Raw genomic sequence first — 20344 nt, 5'->3', positions numbered from 1 at the left:
TGTGAAACAACCTTATTTTACCGTTTTTTTTTTTTTTTTTTTTGCGGTACGCGGGCCTCTCTCTGTTGTGGCCTCTCCCCTTGCGGAGCAACAGGCTCCGGACGCGCAGGCTCAGCGGCCATGGCTCACGGGTGCAGCCGCTCCGCGGCATGTGGGATCTTCCCAGACCGGGGCACGAACCCGTGTTCCCTGCATCGGCAGGTGGACTCTCAACACTGCGCCACCAGGGAAGCCCAAAACAACCTTATTTTAGAGAAACTGAAGTTATCAAGATTCATTGAGTTTTAGAACTTATCTTTTAATTCTGTTTTAGGAATTCTTGAGGAAATTTCATGAAAAAATGGAAAAGATGAGATGGAAAATCTGACTATTAATGGCCAGCTATTTCTTGTTATTAATATTGAGTGAGGAGCTGCTTGTTAAGCAGCTCTGAATTATGAAGATTGCTAAAATTATGACAAAGGCCCTGATATTTTGGTGCTTTACCTGGTACAGAAAAAAAAATGCATATGGGAAGTTTAGTTCACATAGTTTAAGTAGTAGTCAGTATGCATCTTTTTAACTTCTTGAAATTATCAGTTATATATATTTGATTTCTTTATAAAAATCACTGAGTAGTAGAAAAAGTGCTTGAACTGAGAATAATATATGAGGCAGTGAATTTTCGCATATCTAAAGTTTAGTATGAAACTTTGAGTATCTTTTTTTTTTTTTTTTTACCTTCGAAGAATGGACCTAAAATATGTGTGTTGACTTGGGCTTGGCTTTTGGCTTACTAACAAATATCAAAATGAATTTGAATACAGATAGCCATGACAAGAGGCCTGTGTACTTCCAACACTGAATCAGTGCATTCGTCTTCTCCAAGTCTGCAACATTGACTCCAAACACAATATCAGATTTTTTCTTTTGCTTAAGTCATGCTCTGAGCTGCATGCTGTCACATGCAAATCATCTGCTTTGCCATTGCAAGCCTCTTGGAACTGAAAATTAAAGAATTCCGTACTGAAGATGCCCAGAGGAAAAATTGGAGTACTTTCCATGAGTAACCTTGCTTATGAAAGCTAAAGTGAATATTTGAAAGCCAGTAGTTGGGACAAAAGAAAAGAAAAAACAGCCAACAAAATAGATATCTTGATAATGAGTCCCATACTTTATATCTTCTGCTAAGGTCAAGATTCACATTTAGCAAAACAACACCCAGCTATACCTTTCCTTCTCATCTAATCTAGGAGGAGCAATACCCCAGATGTCTAATTTTCTGTCAGAAATCTCCGGAATGAAGTCTAACTGGCTCAGAGTCAACCCTAATAAGGTAACGTTAATAGGTGAAGACACGGAGGCAGGGTCTGATAGTTCCACAGTGCTAGAAACTGAAGAGATTCCATTTGGTTAAGATAGTCTGTAGAGTAGTAACTTCTTCATTCTCCTGTTTGGATTCATCAAAATGGCTATTATGAGCACCTTTTTACTTCTTTGGCTTTCCAGAAGTCTGAAAATTTTTTCGAAGACTCCTGTCTCAACACTGTTGATATACAGTTATCAATTCCAAGCTGGATTCTATTAGTAAACGACAGGAAGTATTTCTGATGAACGGATGAAGCTGCATTCATTTGAACGCTGGTAGCATACTTTTATGATTAAATTGAACTATGAAGTAAGGAGCATATCATCTCAATCAGCTACTCTCTCTGCTGACAGCCAATGTGATTAAGGGCTTAGATTGCTGATTTCTACTTTTGACGTAGAAACTTGAGGTCTGAAAGAAAAACTTTCCTGTTTTAATATTTATATATTTTTAAAGTATTGAAATAGCTCCTTGAAATTGCATTACTGAATTTACAGATGGAACCAAAAGGTAACTTTCTTCCATCTGAATTTTTTTTCAAAAAATATTCCACAACCATTTATATAAATCTAGAGTTAATAGAAGAAACCTTTTTTTTTTTCAATTTATGATGCAAGACTTTGAAATTAAGTTTTATCTTGATCCTGCTACTGGAAGATTTTGCGTTTAGGATGAGGCACAAGGCTTTTGAAATATTTGGACCACTCTTTAGAACAACATATGAAACCTCGGAAAGTTTTCATCAAAGAAGGAGACCTAGAAGAAATTCCTCCCATTAATTGCTCATTTGAATTCCTAGTATTTTTTCTAGAACTGTGTATACAGATGCTTTGGTAATAGACTACTAGAGAAAGCAAGATATTAGGATTGTCATTTTATCTAAAAGCATACTAGATGTGGTATGCGAAACTAATGAACTGGTTTTTGGTTCCTCGGTTTCTTTTACTGTGAAATGAATAGTACAGTAATATTTGAGTCTCAGCTAAGCCATGTTAAAGTGGGTTTATCAGTTTTGTTTTTTTCAAAAGTGTATTTTCCAAAATAACTGATACATAGCATTCTTTTTGTTAGATATGGTAATAATTAGAGTACAAGGTTTCTACACTGTTAGTATTTTATTAAAGTGATTTGAAGTTAGCATGTTTGAAAAATGTTAATATCGTTTTCATTGTTCAGTTATATTTGGCTGGATCTTATGTAATTATTTTAGTAGAACATAGCTTTTGTTCAACCTGAAATAACTTGCTAATAATAAAACTCATGGCATCTGATCAGTACTATCAAAAATAGTGATTAAAATTTATATAAGGTGAAATTTATCTTGATAATCTGATTTCTACTCTTCCTTTCTTTTAAGCAATATACTGTTACCATTAGGTTATGTTGAACTAGGGAAAATTCTGTTTTTAGTATTGCCTATTATGATGCTCTAGGAAATTGAACTATTTGATAATATAAATTTTATTGAATTCTGTGTATTTATCAGATCAAAAAAACTTATACCTTTATTTATATTTAGCTATGTATAGCTTACTCAAGATGTAAACTTGCCTGTAGTATGGTTTTGCATGTTTGTTTTAGACATATAGATCTTTTAGCCTTTTGATTCCTTTTTCTAAAACACCTTCACCTAATAGTTTTACATTATTACTTAATAATGACATTCTAAAGTCTCATCTAATGGATTTGTTCACCAATGGTAAATAATTACACAACATTCTGTGTGTTAAAGATAAGCTGTTTTTTCATAGGTGGTTATCATTTATTTGAATTTTGTTCGTTGAACCATTGAGTTTAGTTTTGGGATGAAATTCATGTCTTTGATCCTTAAATATAAGTTGGCCATTTTTCTTAAGGCAGAAAAATCTTGCAAAAACTGTTTGTTTAAAATCTGTGAGTTCAAAGACAAATTGGCCATCTTAATTTAACCAATTTCCTTTGAGTAAGTTTTATAGTCTTATGCATATAGTAGGTACTGATGTGTTAGCAAGGCAAAAAAAATTTTTAAGTTATTGTAAAGAGGAATAAGAAGTAAGAATCTAAATCACTAAAATATGAGGGGTTTTGGAAGGCATAATCTAAATAGAATCATGTATTTTGCTGTGGAAGTTATGTGTTTCTTTTGGAGACATATGAAATTGTTTTGCTAGACCATTCTTTAATTTTCTTAGAAAGTTATTCTTTTAAGAGCTAGAATAAAAACCTAAAGGTAAGGTGATCTTCTTAGATGTTTTTGCATTTGTGTGGTTTACAGGTGAGGCAGTGGTATTCACTGTACAGTTACACTCAGTTTTACGAGTTTGAGCTCTGTCTAGCTGAACTGAAGCTTTGCCCAGACAAGTGGAAGCCAGTTGTTACAATTTTGTGGAAAAAGCTTCTCTCTCAAGGATATTGGGGTGGGAGTTGGGCAGGGGTAGGAGTCAGGTAAGGAGCAAATCCCTTGGGTAATTTTTGTTTTATCACATTGTGATCTGTTGTTTTCTTGGCATTACAGATATCAAAGGTGATTTTTAAAATTTTCTTACAGATTGAATTAGGTCATTCATATAACTTGCATCAATTTTAGTCTTAACTGGTGCTACACAGGGAGAGAGTAGGCCTGTTTTATTAGTGTGAACATAAAAGCTGGTTTCTCTTTTGGTATTTTATGCCCAAATATTGACATATACTATAATGTATTTTATACCACCAAGCTATTTTAAACTTCACAGAAAAAATTCACTGTTTTTATTAGAATAGGCAAATTATACCCCCCCACACAGAAATAAAGTAAGTACTTTTGGAATATATTTAATAAACTTGTTATAAAGCTCTGTGGTTTAGTTATTAAACTGATATGTAATTAATTCTCTGTTAATCTTGCACACCTAGTTTACTTCAAGCTTATTGGGATGACCTCTCACAAAATGGCATTGGCATCCAGACACTGAATATCTATGTCATTTAGACTAGCTGATAGCTGCATTACAGATACTATGACACATACCAAATTTTTGTAGTGTGAACTGCTATTAAAATTACTTTTCTAAAAACTAACCTGGGGGAAGAATAGTAGTCATTACTAGGCTTTTGATTGTTCTCCAGCCCTACTCATCATTTCACCAGTTTTTAGTCCTCTATATATTTTTTGAAATACAGTGCAGTATTGATGAGCAAGTTTTGTATATAATGCTATTTTCTAATTATGACAGCACATGGTATTTCTTAGAATTCACCTCTATAGACATTAAAAAGTTAAGTATTATAGTTCTTCTCTTTGTATTAACTACTTCTTTAAGATCCCAGAATTTTTAAATTAAATCGGATTTGACTGGGGATGTATCTGTTTCTGAAAATAGTTACATCACAGAGCTTTAATACGATAAATCATGAACTTTGATACCTCTCCTGTTTTTTGTTTTGTTTTGTTTTTTGTGGTACGCGGGCCTCTCACTGCTGTGGCCTCTCCCGCTACGGAGCACAGGCTCCGGACGCGCAGGCTCAGCGGCCATGGCTCACGGGCCCAGCCTCTCTGCGGCATGTGGGATCCTCCCGGACCGGGGCACGAACCTGTGTCCCCTGCCTCGGCAGGCGGACTCTCAACCACTGCGCCACCAGGGAAGCCCATCCTCTCCTGTTTTAAGTTTAGTACTGAGGCAATCTGTCAAAAGAATATGACAAACTATGTGGGCCTATGTTCACTTAAGCATGTTTATTGATGAGTCCTGAACTTTGAGCTTTTTGTTTTTTCATTTCATGTGACTTTATTGGAGGGCTTACTAAATTATAACCACTTGTAAAGTTCTTGGCAAGTAAGTATTGCTCTATGGCCAGAGAGTTGTGGAAAACCATGACTCTTAAAATTCTACTCTGGATAAATATGTGAAAGTAGAATTACAAATGGTTAGTGACTCCTGAAATTTTCCACTGAAGAGCTTGCTTGCCCTTATAGCAGAAATGATCTGTACATGTCCATAGAGTTTCATTTCACTTTCTGCTTTTTCTTTGAGCGCTGGAACATTCAAGTAACACAACTCAAATGACCTACTGCTTTTCTGCTTTGGATTTTTGTAAGATTCCAAGTGGTGCAGCAGTGCCGTTTTAAGTTTCTTTTAAGATAAAACTAGCGTTTTTGTGACATGTGAACATTCCTCACTACTTTTTGTGAGCATGTGAAATTTTCATACAGTAAAACCTCATTAACTTGGATGTCCCTAACTATGCAAATTTGGCCTTTTGTTCTATATATAAAAAGAGAGAGGGCTTCCCTGGTGGCGCAGTGGTTGAGAGTCCGCCTGCCGATGCAGGGGACACGGGTTCGTGCCCCAGTCTGGGAGGATCCCACATGCCGTGGAGTGGCTGGGCCTGTGAGCCATGGCCTCTGAGCCTGCGCATCCGGAGCCTGTGCTCCGCAACGGGAGAGGCCACAACAGTGAGAGGCCCGCGTACTGCAAAAAAAAAAGAGAAAGAGATTGTAATTAATTCTGTAAACGCATCTAAGATTATCTGTTTTAAATATAATTTAAAAAATATTTTTCGACTCTTGGCATAGAGTTTGTGATATATAGATAATTTGTATTTATTAAAACTGATATGATAAAACCATGAATTTGTAAGACCTCCATGTCAATGTGTGTGCGTATAGCACATAATTTCTTTGCAAAACTATCAATTTTATTTAGCAAAATTCTGGCCTGTACTGTGTAAGGAACAAAACTAGAACTTTTTACTAGTGTAGACTGACCTTTCCTCCAGATTTTTTGAATCAGTAACATTTGTAGTTTATTGCAAGGGATCTTCTGTGATGGTGTGAAAATCGGCTTATTTGCTTAGCCAATGTAGTTTAACCATATTTCTCCTAACAATAGTATTAGTTGCTGTTTATTACACAAACACAACAAAGAAACACCTCAAAGTTAGGTTTTTATCTTTGATTTGGAAATTGGGTGGCTCGAAGCTTTCTGCTCCTGTCATTCCCTTTCCTATCCCTTTCTATAAACTTTGAAGAATTAAAGTTGTTATTATTGTTATTATGAAATTATTTTTAAGAGATTTGAATTTAATGAAACTCAAAAGAGAGTTTGAAGGGAGTAAGTTTTCAGGTAGGAACCAAGACCTTACTTGCCCTCCGCTGTGGAGACAGGGGCAAAAGACCCTTCCCTTTCTCTCCCTAGCTTTCAAGGTGTGTAGCATATTCTGACCCAGAGGTTTAAATCCTGAGGACTTGTCTTGCAGAGGGATGAGGGAAGATTTGTCATGCCTTTGGAAAAGGTGGATCCAGACCTCCCCAGTCATGGGTAATAGAGATGTAAATCAGTGTGGGAAATCACACCAGATACACACACACAAAGGTACACATTTACACATTGGTCACAGCGTTGCCTGGACGCAAGGGAGACCAGTTCCTTCTGGAAACATAATCTGGGAGTTAATACATTTGCTTTTTTTGCTGGGATGTTGTCTTATAGCACATAATTCTGTTGGGACTTTGATATATTTGGACATTCAACTTTCAAATCCATCTTGAAGTTCTTAAATATTATGAAAGTTCATATATATCATGAACTATGGGTCTTTAGGTAAAAGTATGTTTATGGGTTTGTTTCCCCCGAATTTTTTTTTCCTTCATTCATACCAATTCATATATGGTATGCTGTAGGGAGTTAAGTGCATATTTTTTAAGATTTTAAGGTTAATGTTAGACCATTCTACTGTTTCTTAGTCCATGTTTGCATGTGCTTATCTTATTTAGTAGTTTTAACATTTGGGTATACCTAAAGCCTTGACTCTTTATCTTTTCAGAATCTTTAGAAGAACAAGACGTTCTAGATAACAGTACAGAGCAGACAGATGACAAAATATCGGATACAGAGCAGACAGACCCAGTGATTGAACAAGCATCTGACACAGAGAAACCGGAGGAGAAGCAAGAAGAGACCGAGAATGAGGAAACCTCAATGAATAAAGCCAAATCAACAGTTCCCAGAGCTGATGCTATTCCGAATCCTGAACTAAGTGGAGAATCTTCGACAATGTAGTAAATGCTTCCACGTGCCTTCAACTGGATATTTGTAGTCTTGTTGATGTCAGTTATTGCTTTCTTAGGTGGTGCTTTCTTTTTATTTTCCCCCTCTAAAGACATGCTTGATGTCATCTGAATTTCAGATTGCCTAGCTATTTCAATATGTCAAAGTTATGTCTACTGGCTATTAAAATTAAAAGCAAGTGATATCAGTAAAGTAAAATCCTTTTTAATGTATAAAACCCACACTGTTTAGACAGGTTTTAGGTATTTTTTTCCATTCTAAATGTAAACAAATATGATAGCAGTTTTGTTTTTTATTTGTGACCTGTAAATACTATCCATTTTGACATAGGAAGAACTTTGGTTAGGAATAAATTCTAATAGCGTTTGTTTTAAGGAATGAAACTCAATTAAGATTTTTAATACTACATCATTAAAATGGATAGAATTTTAACTCTTGAGGTATTTTCCAGGGGGTAAAATGTCTATTTAGGCATTTATATTAAGAGCTATGAAAGTTATTACAGTAACAATATAGGCATTGGTATGAATTCCCAGTAAGAATGCAGTCGAACAGTCAAGTGCAGTGTTACTTTTGATGTCTCTTTTTTTGCACCTGGGCCAGAGGTACCTGATATTTATAATTAGCTTATGTTTACATATTAACATATAGGAACTATCTCTGCACTTAACTGTACTTGAATTTTGAGCATTATTTATATTTGTAAAATAATGATGATATTATAAGTGAATTTTGTGCTCTATTGTGTATTTTGTTAAGGAAAATAAAGATGATGTGTCAGCAATTTTTTTGTTAAATACCTAGACTTCTTCAGACAGTATCTTCGTGGCTGACATGGCTACCTGAAAAGTCTTAGGAGGAAAAGCTCACAATTCAATAAATCAATAGATTCTGTTAAGAGCAAATTATGATCTTTTTATTCAGACTTGTTGCCTTTCAAATTCAGAGAAATAGTGACATTTAGAGGTTCTAATCAGAGGTTAGATTTTTCTGATTCATGAAATCCTTAGGCCATTTGTAGTTTTTAATTTTGAGAGACATAGTTTTGTGAGAATAGGCAGTTAATTATAGTAGTTCATTGGATTTAATATGTGTATTAAGGATTAACTGGGAAATTGTTTTGACCCAGAATAGTAATACTTGTACTTTAAGTACAGTGTTGTTATTTTTTCTCTCTTGCTTTTATCCCTCTTCTCTATTATTAAAAAAAATTGAAATCAAGTTATGCCAAAGGGAGGAATATATAGGGGTGGTGTATATGGCAAGTATTTCTAAGTTGTACACAGTTTATTAAAAATTTAATAAAATACCATTTGTTATCATTTAAAAATTCATCTTTATGATTTAATATCTTATATCTGATAGGTATTTTTAAGGAACCTAAATCTGTTAATAGTCTGAGGCATCATGGTATAGTGACCAGAGTTTTCAAGATTACAGGACTGGGCTTAAATTCCAGCTCTTCAGTCTTGGGCAAGTCAGCTGATCTCTCTGAGACTGTTTTTTCATCTGTAAAATTGGAAGAATAATACCTACTTTTTCAGGTATGGGGACAATTAAAAATAATTTATGCCGTGTGCCTAGCTCACTGCCTGATAATTAATAGATATTAAGTAAATGGTAGCATTTTATACTATTGATATCCTTGTGAAATATGGAAGGGCTATAAATTCTTCCTCTTGCAGATAAGGAAATGAAAAAACAATATGCACATATAATTCAGCTGTTCAAAATCAAGCCTAAGTTTTCTGCATCAGCTTTTCTTTATCATATACATGTGTATAAATGCATAGGTTAAGGAAATAGGAACCTGAAACTGTGGAATATAATACTACAGAATATAGACAGTCTCTTTTTTTTTTTTTTTTGATGAAGGCCATCAGATTTTTTGTGCGTTATTGGCCCATAACACTTTAGTAACACCTTGCTGAATCTACTTGTTATAAAACATTCAAATTCTGATGTACATTACTAGAAAATGAGGAATACCTCAGAGAAATATAATTTAATGATAGAATTAAGCAGATATTATGAGAAGTATCTATGGAAGAAGGTTAAAAGGTAAATTAATGCAACAGGTAACATACTGTAATCATATAGTACCCTTTAAAATAGAAAAATTTATCCTGACATTCTAATAAACAGCTAATGGTTGAAAGAGTGGTAAAATGTCCTATTTCTGATTATTAAGACTAGTATAAATGAGGAAAAGCAAACTAATAAGTGCCATTAGTTAGGGTGATCTTAACTTCCCTACTTACTAATGCTCAACAGGTCATCATCTAACTTTTTCTCTCTATACCCTCAGCATAATCTACAGTCATGACCTGGCTTCTCTCTCCTTGGCTCTTCTACCATTATGCTGCAGTCTCAGGGCCTCTTTCAGTTCTCTGACCAAGCTAAACCCTTTCCCATCTTAGGTCTCAGCTTAAATGTTCTTTCTTCAGAGAGATGCCCTCCTAAGCTCCGCCTAAAGCTGGCCTCTGCCTTTTACTCTGTCATGTTACTTTATTATCATAATGTGTAAGTATTTTATCTGTTTACTAGTTCACTGTATCTCTTCAAGACTTAGAGTCTGTGTGTGCAAGGCTCTTGTCTTATTTACCTCTGTTTCTCCAGGGCCTAGCACAATGTTTGACACATTTATTATGTGAATGAGTAACTTTGTTGCTAAATCCAGTGAAAACTCTCAGTCCTTAACTTATTCCACTGCTTGGCAGTATTGACGCCATTGAGTACTTCCTTTAGTTTGAAACACTTTTTTTCTTTTGGCTTTTGACTTCTCACACTATTGTTCTTATTCCTCTGGCCCCTTTCTCTCAGTGTCCTTTGCAGGCTTCTCTTCCCCTGCCCATCCTTTAAATGTTGGTGTTTCATACTTTTTACCTTGTCAGCATTTCTTCACTCTATGTCTTCTCTCTTTAGAGGTTCTGGTCAACCCCAATGGATTTTTAATTACCATCTGTCTCTCTCATTCTCAGATCTTCACCCTTGATCTGTTTCCTTCACTTTAGAGTGATATATTCACCTGCCTGTTGAAATGTCTTTCTCAATCAATTTATTAAAAAACAAACACTTCAAACTTTCTGTGTTTCTCATCTCATCAAATAGTGCCACTATTCAAGCCAGAAACTAGAATCTGTTCACTCATTCCTTTACCCTTTTTCCTGTACCTTAACTGTCAGTTTCTGTATCCGAAACATCTTTCAGTTATATTCTCATTTCTCCATCCCATTAACATTACTTAATGATAGTAAACATTTGCATTCTAACTATGTGCCAGTCAACATGCCAACTGTTGTATGAGTATTATTTTTATTTGTTCTTTGGCAAGAATCCCGTGAGGATTTTTTCCTCTGGATTATAGATGAGAAAACAGGTGTAGGGAGTAAGCAGCTTGGTAAGTGGAAAATCTGGGGTTTGAATGCAGGCAAATGACTTCAGAAGTCTTACTTCTTATTACTGTTGTACTGCCTTCTAATTCAAGCCTCCTTCGTCTCAAAACTGTCACTTAACTGGTTTTCTCGTCTCCAGTCTTGCCCACAGCTATCTATTCTGTGCACTGTAGCCTGAAAGAGTTTTCACAATTGGAAAACAAATCATGTCATACCATTGCTTAAACCCTTTAATTATTCCTCATTGTTCTTGGAATGGGGTCCAAACTTACCATATGGCCCACAAAGCCTGTGTAATTTTGCTCCTAGTTAACTCTGGCATTTCTCACCACAGCTACTGCCACTGTTCCTCTCCCCTTGTTCCCCCATGCTTTTAATGTAGCTATACCGTTTTCTGTGGTTTGCACATGCAGTGTTTTTTTCTCTAATCCCCCAGTCTCCTGGTACTCTTTCTCTGCCTGGGGTATCTTCCCACTCACATAGATATGGGGACACTCAGTAAGTAGTTATTGAATTCAATTGAAATAGTTCCAGTTAGAACCCAAGTTTAGAAATTTTGCTAATTATTGTTATTAAGCTTTGCCCTTTATTCTTGTAATTGGTCTTTCTCATTGTATGCATTAGACACAATCACTACTGTTTGGTGAACATAATTGAATCAGAAGAGCTACCGTTTCATGAGGTGGGGGGGGAAGATTCTAATTATATAATGATTTTTCCATTAAATATTGTATGCTGAGTGTTGGAAATACTAAATGACTTATACAAAGTCATAGGGAGAGCTAGCACCTAAGCCAAGTCAGAACTCAGATCTCAGCTCTTAATGTAGGATGCTTTATATTAAACCACCATTTTTATACATTTTACACACCATTTATATACAATCAATATTGGTGTTAGAGATTAAGATTATTTAAAATATGTAACATGTTTACTTCTATTTCCAGCTGACAGTAACTACTTAACTATCTTAAAACTTTTTCCTTATTTTTTTTTCCTATACCACTTTACAGTATTACTCTACAGTATTACCTCTTGGCTTGTGTGCAGATCAGTTAGCGGAAGGGTCGAAGAATGAGGATAATTTATGGAATTATGGTAGCTATTTTGAAACAATTATGGAGAACAGAGCTGCTTTAGAAAATTGAAAGAAAAATAATGTGGTAAGTCATCTAGTATAACTTCAATTCATTGTAAAAATTATAGAAGGGATTTAGATATAGTTTATGAACTCCCAAAGAGCTATTAAAAATAATAAAAGTACTTATGTAAAGATAGACCAAGATATAGTTGTGAATCAATGATCTGCTAAATCTTACAATTTGTAATTTGACTTGTTTTAAAGTTATTAAAGACCTAAATATATTAACTCTACCAAGTTAATAAGTAAAATGTGGACATAAAACAAACATTTTGTGTTGTTGCTGTTACTGCAAACAATTTTAATACAAGAAACTAGTGTCTTATTTTTAAACAATTCAGTGATAGAGCTTCAGTTTCTGTCTTGATTAAAACCAGTTGAGATAATCACACAACAACATGGTCAGAGCTGAAGAGGAACAGCTGCTAAAAAACAGGAGCCCCAGTCAGTCTCTGTTCATGGTCACTTGGTCAGTTGACTTTATTATGCATAAAAAATGATGGAAGCCAATGAGACTGGTTAGCAAGTTTGCTGGTGACCTCCTTTGATTAATGTCCACAGATTCAGGCTCTGAGTTTGGAAAGGTAAACATAAATATAGAAAAGTACATTTATGAGAATATAATTATAATAAAAATTAAAATGAGTACAGAATTAAACCTTATTAAATTGTATCAATCCATAAACTATTTATTTGTCTAATTTCTTTCGTCCTTAGAAACTAATCTACATTTTCTACTTTAATACTATTTAAAAATTCCTTTAAAAAAATTGTTGCATTTATTGGATAGTAGATATCCCTCCAGTTATCTTTATCAGTTTGCCTTTGTATGAAACTTAGATTCCATTTAATTTCCCATTCTTTCTCCTTCAAAGGTCCTGTTATGTGTAGTTTAATTTATACTACTCATGTAGTTTTAGTAGAAGAAAATGCTATCCACTTATATAGTTCTGTATTATTTGATGTTTTTTAAAACCTAGAGTTTCTGCTTTATGCATTTTTCTCTTTTTAAAAAGATATTTATGCCTTCCTTTTTTCTTTGGCAACACAACTGATAGAATCTGGAAGCACTCTGAGAAGATTAAAAAGAGTTCTCAAAAATCTCCCTCATAAATTAGTTTTTTAAGTTCTTATTCCAGGATTATATGAGAATAGGCCAGATCTTCAACTGCCAAAGCCTTTTACCAGATCCTTGGCACTTGATTTAGGAAATGTGGGAAAAATCATTTATTTTTGTGGAAATAAATATTTCTATCTTAGTCTGATTTTGAAGGATAAAGAAAGTGGGGAATTAAATGAACATTTTTTTGAATACCTATTCTTGGTCAGGCACTGTGCTCTGGGTACTTTCATATACATTCCCTTACAGTCTGTGTGAGACTATGAGCTATGTGAGAGGATGGAATCCTGTCAAGCAGGGATTAAATTAATCTCCCAAAATCACTTAGTTTATGGATATTTTAAATGGAACTGGAACCTAGGATCTTTAAGTCTTGTCCTTTTCGTTACTACCTACGAGCCCTCTACTTCTTTTTCTTTGGTAGCTGAAAGAAATAGACCCAGGCTCCTGGGTTTCTCATTTTTGTGATAACTCAGTTGTTACTTCTTCAGGGCAATCTTCTCTTAGCCTAACACTTGTCAGACTTTCCACTCACACACACCCTCCCCTTGAAATTCTTTCATAATATTATCTTTTGCACCAGACTATGAACTCCTTGAAGGCAAGGACATGTCTGGTTTTGCTTATTATATTTCTAGTGCCTGGTGTATAGAAGAGATAATAAATTATATGTTGAATGGTAGTATGCGTGCATGTACACACACACACAATGGGAAATAGCGCTGCAGTCTTAATGCAGATTTTATAGTGTGAAGAATTTTGCAAATCTCAAATTATTTGAATTATTGAGAAGGGAAAGGGCCAGAAAGCTTGTTTCTCGCAATTTAGGAAAATTCCAATTGACACTTTTGCCTTTTTTTTTTTTAATACACTGTCCACATTGCTGTTGGAGTTTTCTAAAACACAGACTTTAAATATTATTGTAAGGCTCCTTTGTGTATGGCCAACTCCTTAGGTGGCTTGTAAGCATGACTTACAGAATCTAAATTTCTGGCCTCGTCTCTCACTATTCTCCCTCGCGCTCTGACCACAGGTGAGTCTTTCATACCTCTGAGAGATGCCTTGCACTGATCTTGCTTGACGCTACTCTTGTCAACTCTCATTGCTTTAAGAACTAACTCTGTAATCTGAGCGATTTCCTCAGCCTTCCTAAGCAGTCACTTGCCTTTTGTTCCCATTGTACTTTATATACCAGGTGTAACTTGTAGTCTCCTGATTTTTGCCTCCCTCACTTGATTGTAAACACTGAAGAAAGGCCATGTTTTCTCAGTTTTTAATTTCTCACTTTCTCTTCAAACAAAACAGCACAAATTAAAACAAAACTAAAACCTGGCATGGTCTCTGCTACATGTACGTTTAGAGAGTGGGTTTCTATAAGTGATAGACCTAAGTTGATCAGCACTAGTGGTTGGTGTGCTACTTCCTTCTGAAACTCCTACAAATATAATAATTGGGGCTAGAAAGTGAGAAAGACTGGCTCAAGATATAAGAAAATGGAAACTGTGAGCACACTGAGGGTGGGGAGGATTCATTTGTTTTGAATTCTTAATGCCTGATACAGATGCTCAATAACTGTGAATGAACAGACCTGAAGAAGGCCTAAGAACTGGTGTGCTGGGGGGGACCACAGTGTCAGAGCTCTTCCTTGACTCATGTGAGTCCATTATTTGGGTATGATTTCTAAATTGTATGTATAATTTGTGTTCTTTAGCAAACTCCCATTCTTGAAGATCCCTATACTCCCCCCACCCCTGATCCCATATTTTACTTACCTGTGGAATGGGGTTTTAAAAAATACCCTGTTTTGGGCTTCCCTGGTGGCGCAGTGGTTGAGAGTCCGCCTACCGATGCAGGGAACACGGGTTCGTGCCCCGGTCCGAGAGGATCCCACATGCCGTGGAGCGGCTGGGCCCGTGAGCCATGGCCACTGAGCCTGCGCGTCCGGAGCCTGTGCTCCGCAACGGGAGAGGCCACGATAGTGAGAGGCCCGCGTACCGCAAAAAACAAAATTTTTTTTTTTTAAATAAAAATACCTTGTTTTTATGTTTATTTTTATTCATTATCTCATTTCTGACCATTTAATGTTGCAACTGACATTAAGTTAGGAATTTTCTGGATTAAGTTGCTGCTTTTTGGACATTGGTGGAGCCTGGACACACACACACACACACACGCACACACACGCACACATGCACTCTATATATACATATATATATATAAGTTAAGAATATTTCCTCTTTCAATGTATAAGCTATAGGAATTCAGACCTTAAAATTGAGTACTTTCGTCAAAAAATCATTAAAGGCAAAGTTTGCAGTACGTGGCAAGTATAATTAAAACTTACATTAGTGTGGTATATTTTATGAATTATAGTCAGCTATGTTATTTTTTTCTGAAAGTGAGAAAGGCTATTTGTGCCTTATTGTCTATAGCAAGAATTCTAAAGGCTTGGCCTACCTGCCAAGAGTTGACATATTTTATTAAATTATAGTGGTATGCTTAAAAAAAAATCTTTTCCTAGGAACACGAAGGAATCAAATTTTGGCGTGAATTTGTATTCTCAGTTATGAGTGTTCATACAGCCAAAGAATACATGAGTTTTCAGTATAGGATGTTGTGAATTTTATAAAATAATCTAACCTGAGAATTGGCTGAAATAAAATTGATATGCTTGAAACATGTTTTGGGTGGACATTGTGTATTCTTTTCAGAATGATTTTTTTTTTCTTTTGGTTTTTGAAGACCTGGATTCTTTTTGTATGTTTGTATGATCTTTCTTCTCTTCAATAAGGCAGTCTCCTGTAGTTGGGCTTGATGGAATTAAATGGCGTTTTATTTATTTAAAGACAGCCACAATCCTTACTGAAGAGTGGGGATTCTTCCTTCCCTGCTGCCTGATGCCCCACTCTGCCACACCTCCTCCCCTCCCCCAACCAGCAAAGGCAAGAGCAGCAGCTGTTCAGGTTTTAGGAGATTCTGATAAGACCAATTTCTCCTATCAGCAAACAATTGTAAGCAATAGTTTGAAGCAAGCATGAATGTTCAGCACTCCTTTTAGGTCAGGATGGCACAGGACTACTAAATTGGACAGTAGTGTTGTGTGTTTGGAGCAGGAAGAGGAGAAGGGGAGCAGATGACTTGCCTTCTAATGAAGAAGTGGAATTCAGGGCTACTGTGTTGCAGATGAGTAAAAAGAGGTATGGCAGCCAACACTTCTGTTTTTAACAGTGTCTCCAATAGACATGTAAACAATTCAATTTGTGCATTATAGGTTTTATTGTCTTTAAAGGGTGATTTATGTCCTTATCTCTGCATAATTGTACACAAGATACTGCCCTCTATCAGAGGGCCTGTGCTAAGTTTTTAGACCTTTGTCTTCATTAGTACAGCAATTTTAGCTTGTGATCATTGTACTAGACCTCACTGATAAGCTAAGACACTGAGAGGTTCATGGTGCTGATATCTAACCTCGCCACTGGCTTCTTGACCCTTCTGCTTCCGAAACATGGGTCATTTTTTTTTTTTTAAACCCAAGGTAGAACTTCATCAATTTTTCTCACACATTGTGGGCAGTTTAAAGGTTGGTCAGAATCAAATATTGTGCTTTCAGATTTGATAATGTATGAGTACAGAAGGATGACCTTTGATACATGGTCATACATCAACATGACATGAGCAGTAAATGCAGCAATTACCTTTACTACATTGAAATGGTGCTTTAGTTTTCATCTTCAGAGCAATTATTGCAAAAACAACAAAAATACATTTAAGTTCTTATTATAACATTTGTAAAGTTAAGTGTCTTTTGAAAACGATCCTAATTTATGCACTTATTTTCAACATGAGTTTGGTTTTCATAAGATGCAATAGTTCACTATCAAAAGATGTTGTTGACATGATAACAATAGGCAGGTTTGTTGTAAAGCTACTTTGTGTTTTGTAAATAGGTTATTTTTCAAAAGGATTAAATGCTGGTTCTGTACAAGAGTTTTACCATTTGTAGTTTAAAATGTATTGAAGTCTGTGCCCAGTGGTCATCTAATGGAATATTTAGTGATGATAAGGATCTTTGTGATCACACACAGCTGCATGTAGCTTCTCCCACTGTCTAAGGGATTGTTGCCCCAGGGTGTTTATATATTCATTTCTCCTTTGATGAGTGCCTTCTGTGTGTCAGGCACTGGAGATATAAAACGAGTGAGACATGGACCCTACTCTCAGGGAGTTCATAGTCTACTAGGTGGTTATTCTAATAGGTCAGTTCTATCTTAGGAAGTCCAAGATGAAAAAGCAGTAAGTTGACTTAGTTAAGTCCTAAGTGAAATGTACATGGGACTTAAAAAGTCAGGAGACCAGGCTTGCATTTTGACTCTGCCACTTTCCAGCAGTATGACCTTGTGGGGAAGTTAGGTAACCTCTCTGAACCTTGGTTTCCTTGACCATAGAAAATGATATGTAGTACACAGAGCTGCTGTGAAAAGTAAATACGGAAAGTCTAGGCCAAGTCTGGACTAGAATGGGAAACTTCCTTGTCTACTTTCCATCCTCCCTTTATCTCCCTTTACACCTCTCAGCCTGTTTACTATTTCTCTATAAATTCTTCTCTTTCCGGCATCGAGGTTAACAGGAATTCAGGGAGTCCAAGGACCTCTGGAAATTTTCTGCAGAATTTTATATGTGTGCATGCACATTTTTCCATGAAGAGAATACATAGCTCTCATCTAATTTTCAAAGGGGACCATGAGTCAGTAGAGCAGGAACTCGTAGCTCTCTTCTAGGAGAAAAGCTAACTATCAAAGATACCAGTTAACATTACTGTAATATTTAAATTAATGATGTTAAAAAAAACACAATTGACGGGCTTCCCTGGTGGCGCAGTGGTTGAGAGTCCCTCTGCCGATGCAGGGACGCGGGTTCGTGCCCGGTCTGGGAGGATCCCACGTGCCGCGGAGCGGCTGGGCCCGTGAGCCATGGCCGCTGAGCCTGCGCGTCCAGAGCCTGTGCTCCGCAAAGGGAGAGGCTGCAGCAGTGAGGGGCCCGCGTACCAAAACAACAACAACAACAAAACCCACAATCGAATCTCAAGTACCTTTTCTTTGGGCATTAAAGAACCCATCAAATTATCCCCATGGCCAGAAGCTATATGCCAGGTACAAAGCAGCAATGGCTACAGCAGTGGCAAAATTAGTATAAAAAAGGAACTATAGTTTAGTGTGTGGGTCTTGAGTGTTTTTAGATTGCTGATAGCTTTATCAGTGATCACTTTTAGACAGGAGAATTGCTTAAAACTCGACAGTGTTAGTGAGATTAGTGAGACTGCATTTTGAAAATAAGGTAGGGGTACTGTAAGGAATCCCAAAGTATCTTACTGGATTTTGATGTTATAAATGTTAAAAGTCTCACCACCCTCCCCCCAACCCCCTACTTGTTCCCTCCCCATAACCCAGGAACTTCTGCTCATGCAATGATGTCATAAAATTAGTTTTTTTCACCAATACTTGTCTATTTCTCTCTTGGTTTTTAATATAAGAAATCTAAAGCACAATGATAAAAAGTTTAGAAGCTATTTCACTGCATTCTATCATTGTAATGCATTAACTGCTTTCTCTTCCTTAGGTTCCCTTTTAGTCTTTAGTCCTTTTAGCTTACATGCTTTATAAATTGATAGGTACACAGTTGTATTCTTAAACCAAACTGTGTCTGAGCAAGGTGGTCTGTGTGGGGTCCCACTTGCCTCCTTTAGCTTCTCTCACATGAACTGTCATCGAAATCGTGAGTCAATTACTGACCATTCCGTAGCACCTGAAGCCATGGGCATCTGGTCACTGGGAAGAGGTTTGAACCCTTAACTTTTATAAACCACGAAGCAGCTGTCAAGTGGTAATGAGTTTTTTTCCCTTACACTCAGGCAAACGCAGGCTGAACGCTTGAATGCCTGGTCTCCCTCCTTGCCCTAGTATCTCCTCTTCCATTTCTCCTTCAGAATATACCTTAAGTTTGAGTTTGTACATTTGCCTTGTAGGTCTAAACCTGTTGCATTGTAAAATGAAGTTCATCACAGAATTATTTATGATAATGAAAACATAGATGATCAAAATGCTCAGAAGTGGGTGAGTATTTAAATAATGCATTTAAATATTTTTGAAGTATTTTTAATAATGTGAGAAAATGCTGAATATTTAATATTAAGAGAAAAGTGGATATGAGGTTACGTGGTATATATAGCCTGGTCTCATATACAAGGATGTGGAGATAAATCTATATATAAATATAGATCTATCTACAAATATATAGATATATGAGAGAGAAGAGTTTATAAAAATATAATAATATAACAAATGTTATAAAAATATAAGAAATTTTAACTAATTATAGTTGGGTTGTAGTATATGTGTTACTTTGTTTTTTCACCTTTTCCCCCTGTACTTTGAATATCAAGAATGTGCATTACTTTTTAGCAAGTCTAATTTTTAAAGTAAAAAATTAAAAATCTAGAATAATGAGCTACAACAAATCACTGTGTTACAGAAAGATTTCTAAATTCAAATTAATAGTTCAGTTATTTCCAAATTCAGAACATTTTCGTATATGCAAAGTCTTGGGAAAGAGTTCAACTTCAAAAGGCAGAGGAAAAAACGACTTTATCTGGGCAGTAAAAATATAGAGGGACTCCCCTGGTGGTGCAGTGGTTAAGAATCTGCCTGCCAATGCAGGGGACACAGGTTCAAGCCCTGGTCCAGGAAGATCCCACATGCCATCGAACAACTAAGCCCGTGCGCCACAACTACTGAGCCTACGCTTGAGAGCCTGCGAGCCACAACTAGTGAAGCTCGCACACCTAGAGCCCGTGCTCCGCAGCAAGAGAAGCCACTGCAATGAGAAGCCCGCGCACCACAAAGAAGAGTAGCCCCTGCTCGCCGCAAATAGAAATAGCCTGTGCGCAGGAACGAAGATCCAATGCAGGCATAAATGAATGAATGAATAAATGAAAAAATAAAAATATAGAGACCTCTGTTACTTTGGAATAAAGAATAGAAATGAATGCTTTATGAAAAATATGGACTTAAAACTTAGGAAGGAATCTGAGAAACTCAGATAATTTTTTTCTTCCAGCAGCTTAAATAAAATACTCTCAGCCTGTAGATTTTTATGAAAGCCCCTGTTCATTTACATACTTTCTCCACCTTCCTTTCTTTGCACATAGGCATAATAGCTCATTAATTCCTTTAATTAAGAGGAATGAATCAAAGGTTTTTGTCTTCTAATAAGCAGTTGCTTCGTTTTATGCAATATAGCACCATAATCTTTGATCTT

General features: G+C 36.1%; 1 protein-coding gene across 3 annotated transcripts in view; it reads left to right on the top strand.

The window, feature by feature from the left end:
• LNPK (lunapark, ER junction formation factor) overlaps positions 1–20344 on the top strand; it is a 95849-nt gene that overhangs the window by 74599 nt on the left and 906 nt on the right. The window contains exons 13-16 of one of the 3 annotated variants that reach the window (XR_013828628.1): positions 7130–7364; positions 8740–8918; positions 11783–11932; positions 19053–19140. Coding sequence is in view for 1 of the 3 variants with exons in the window: in XM_079923667.1 (XP_079779793.1) it covers positions 7130–7365 (236 nt within the window). In the remaining 2 variants the exon portion in view is untranslated. The other 2 variants (XR_013828629.1, XM_079923667.1) reach the window with 2 other exon arrangements.

Source organism: Stenella coeruleoalba (assembly GCF_951394435.1).
Source record: "Stenella coeruleoalba genome assembly, chromosome: 6".
In the NCBI taxonomy this organism is placed as follows: domain Eukaryota; kingdom Metazoa; phylum Chordata; class Mammalia; order Artiodactyla; family Delphinidae; genus Stenella; species Stenella coeruleoalba.
The sequence above is the reverse complement of the archived record's forward strand: the minus strand, read 5'-3'. Positions and strand labels throughout refer to the sequence as shown.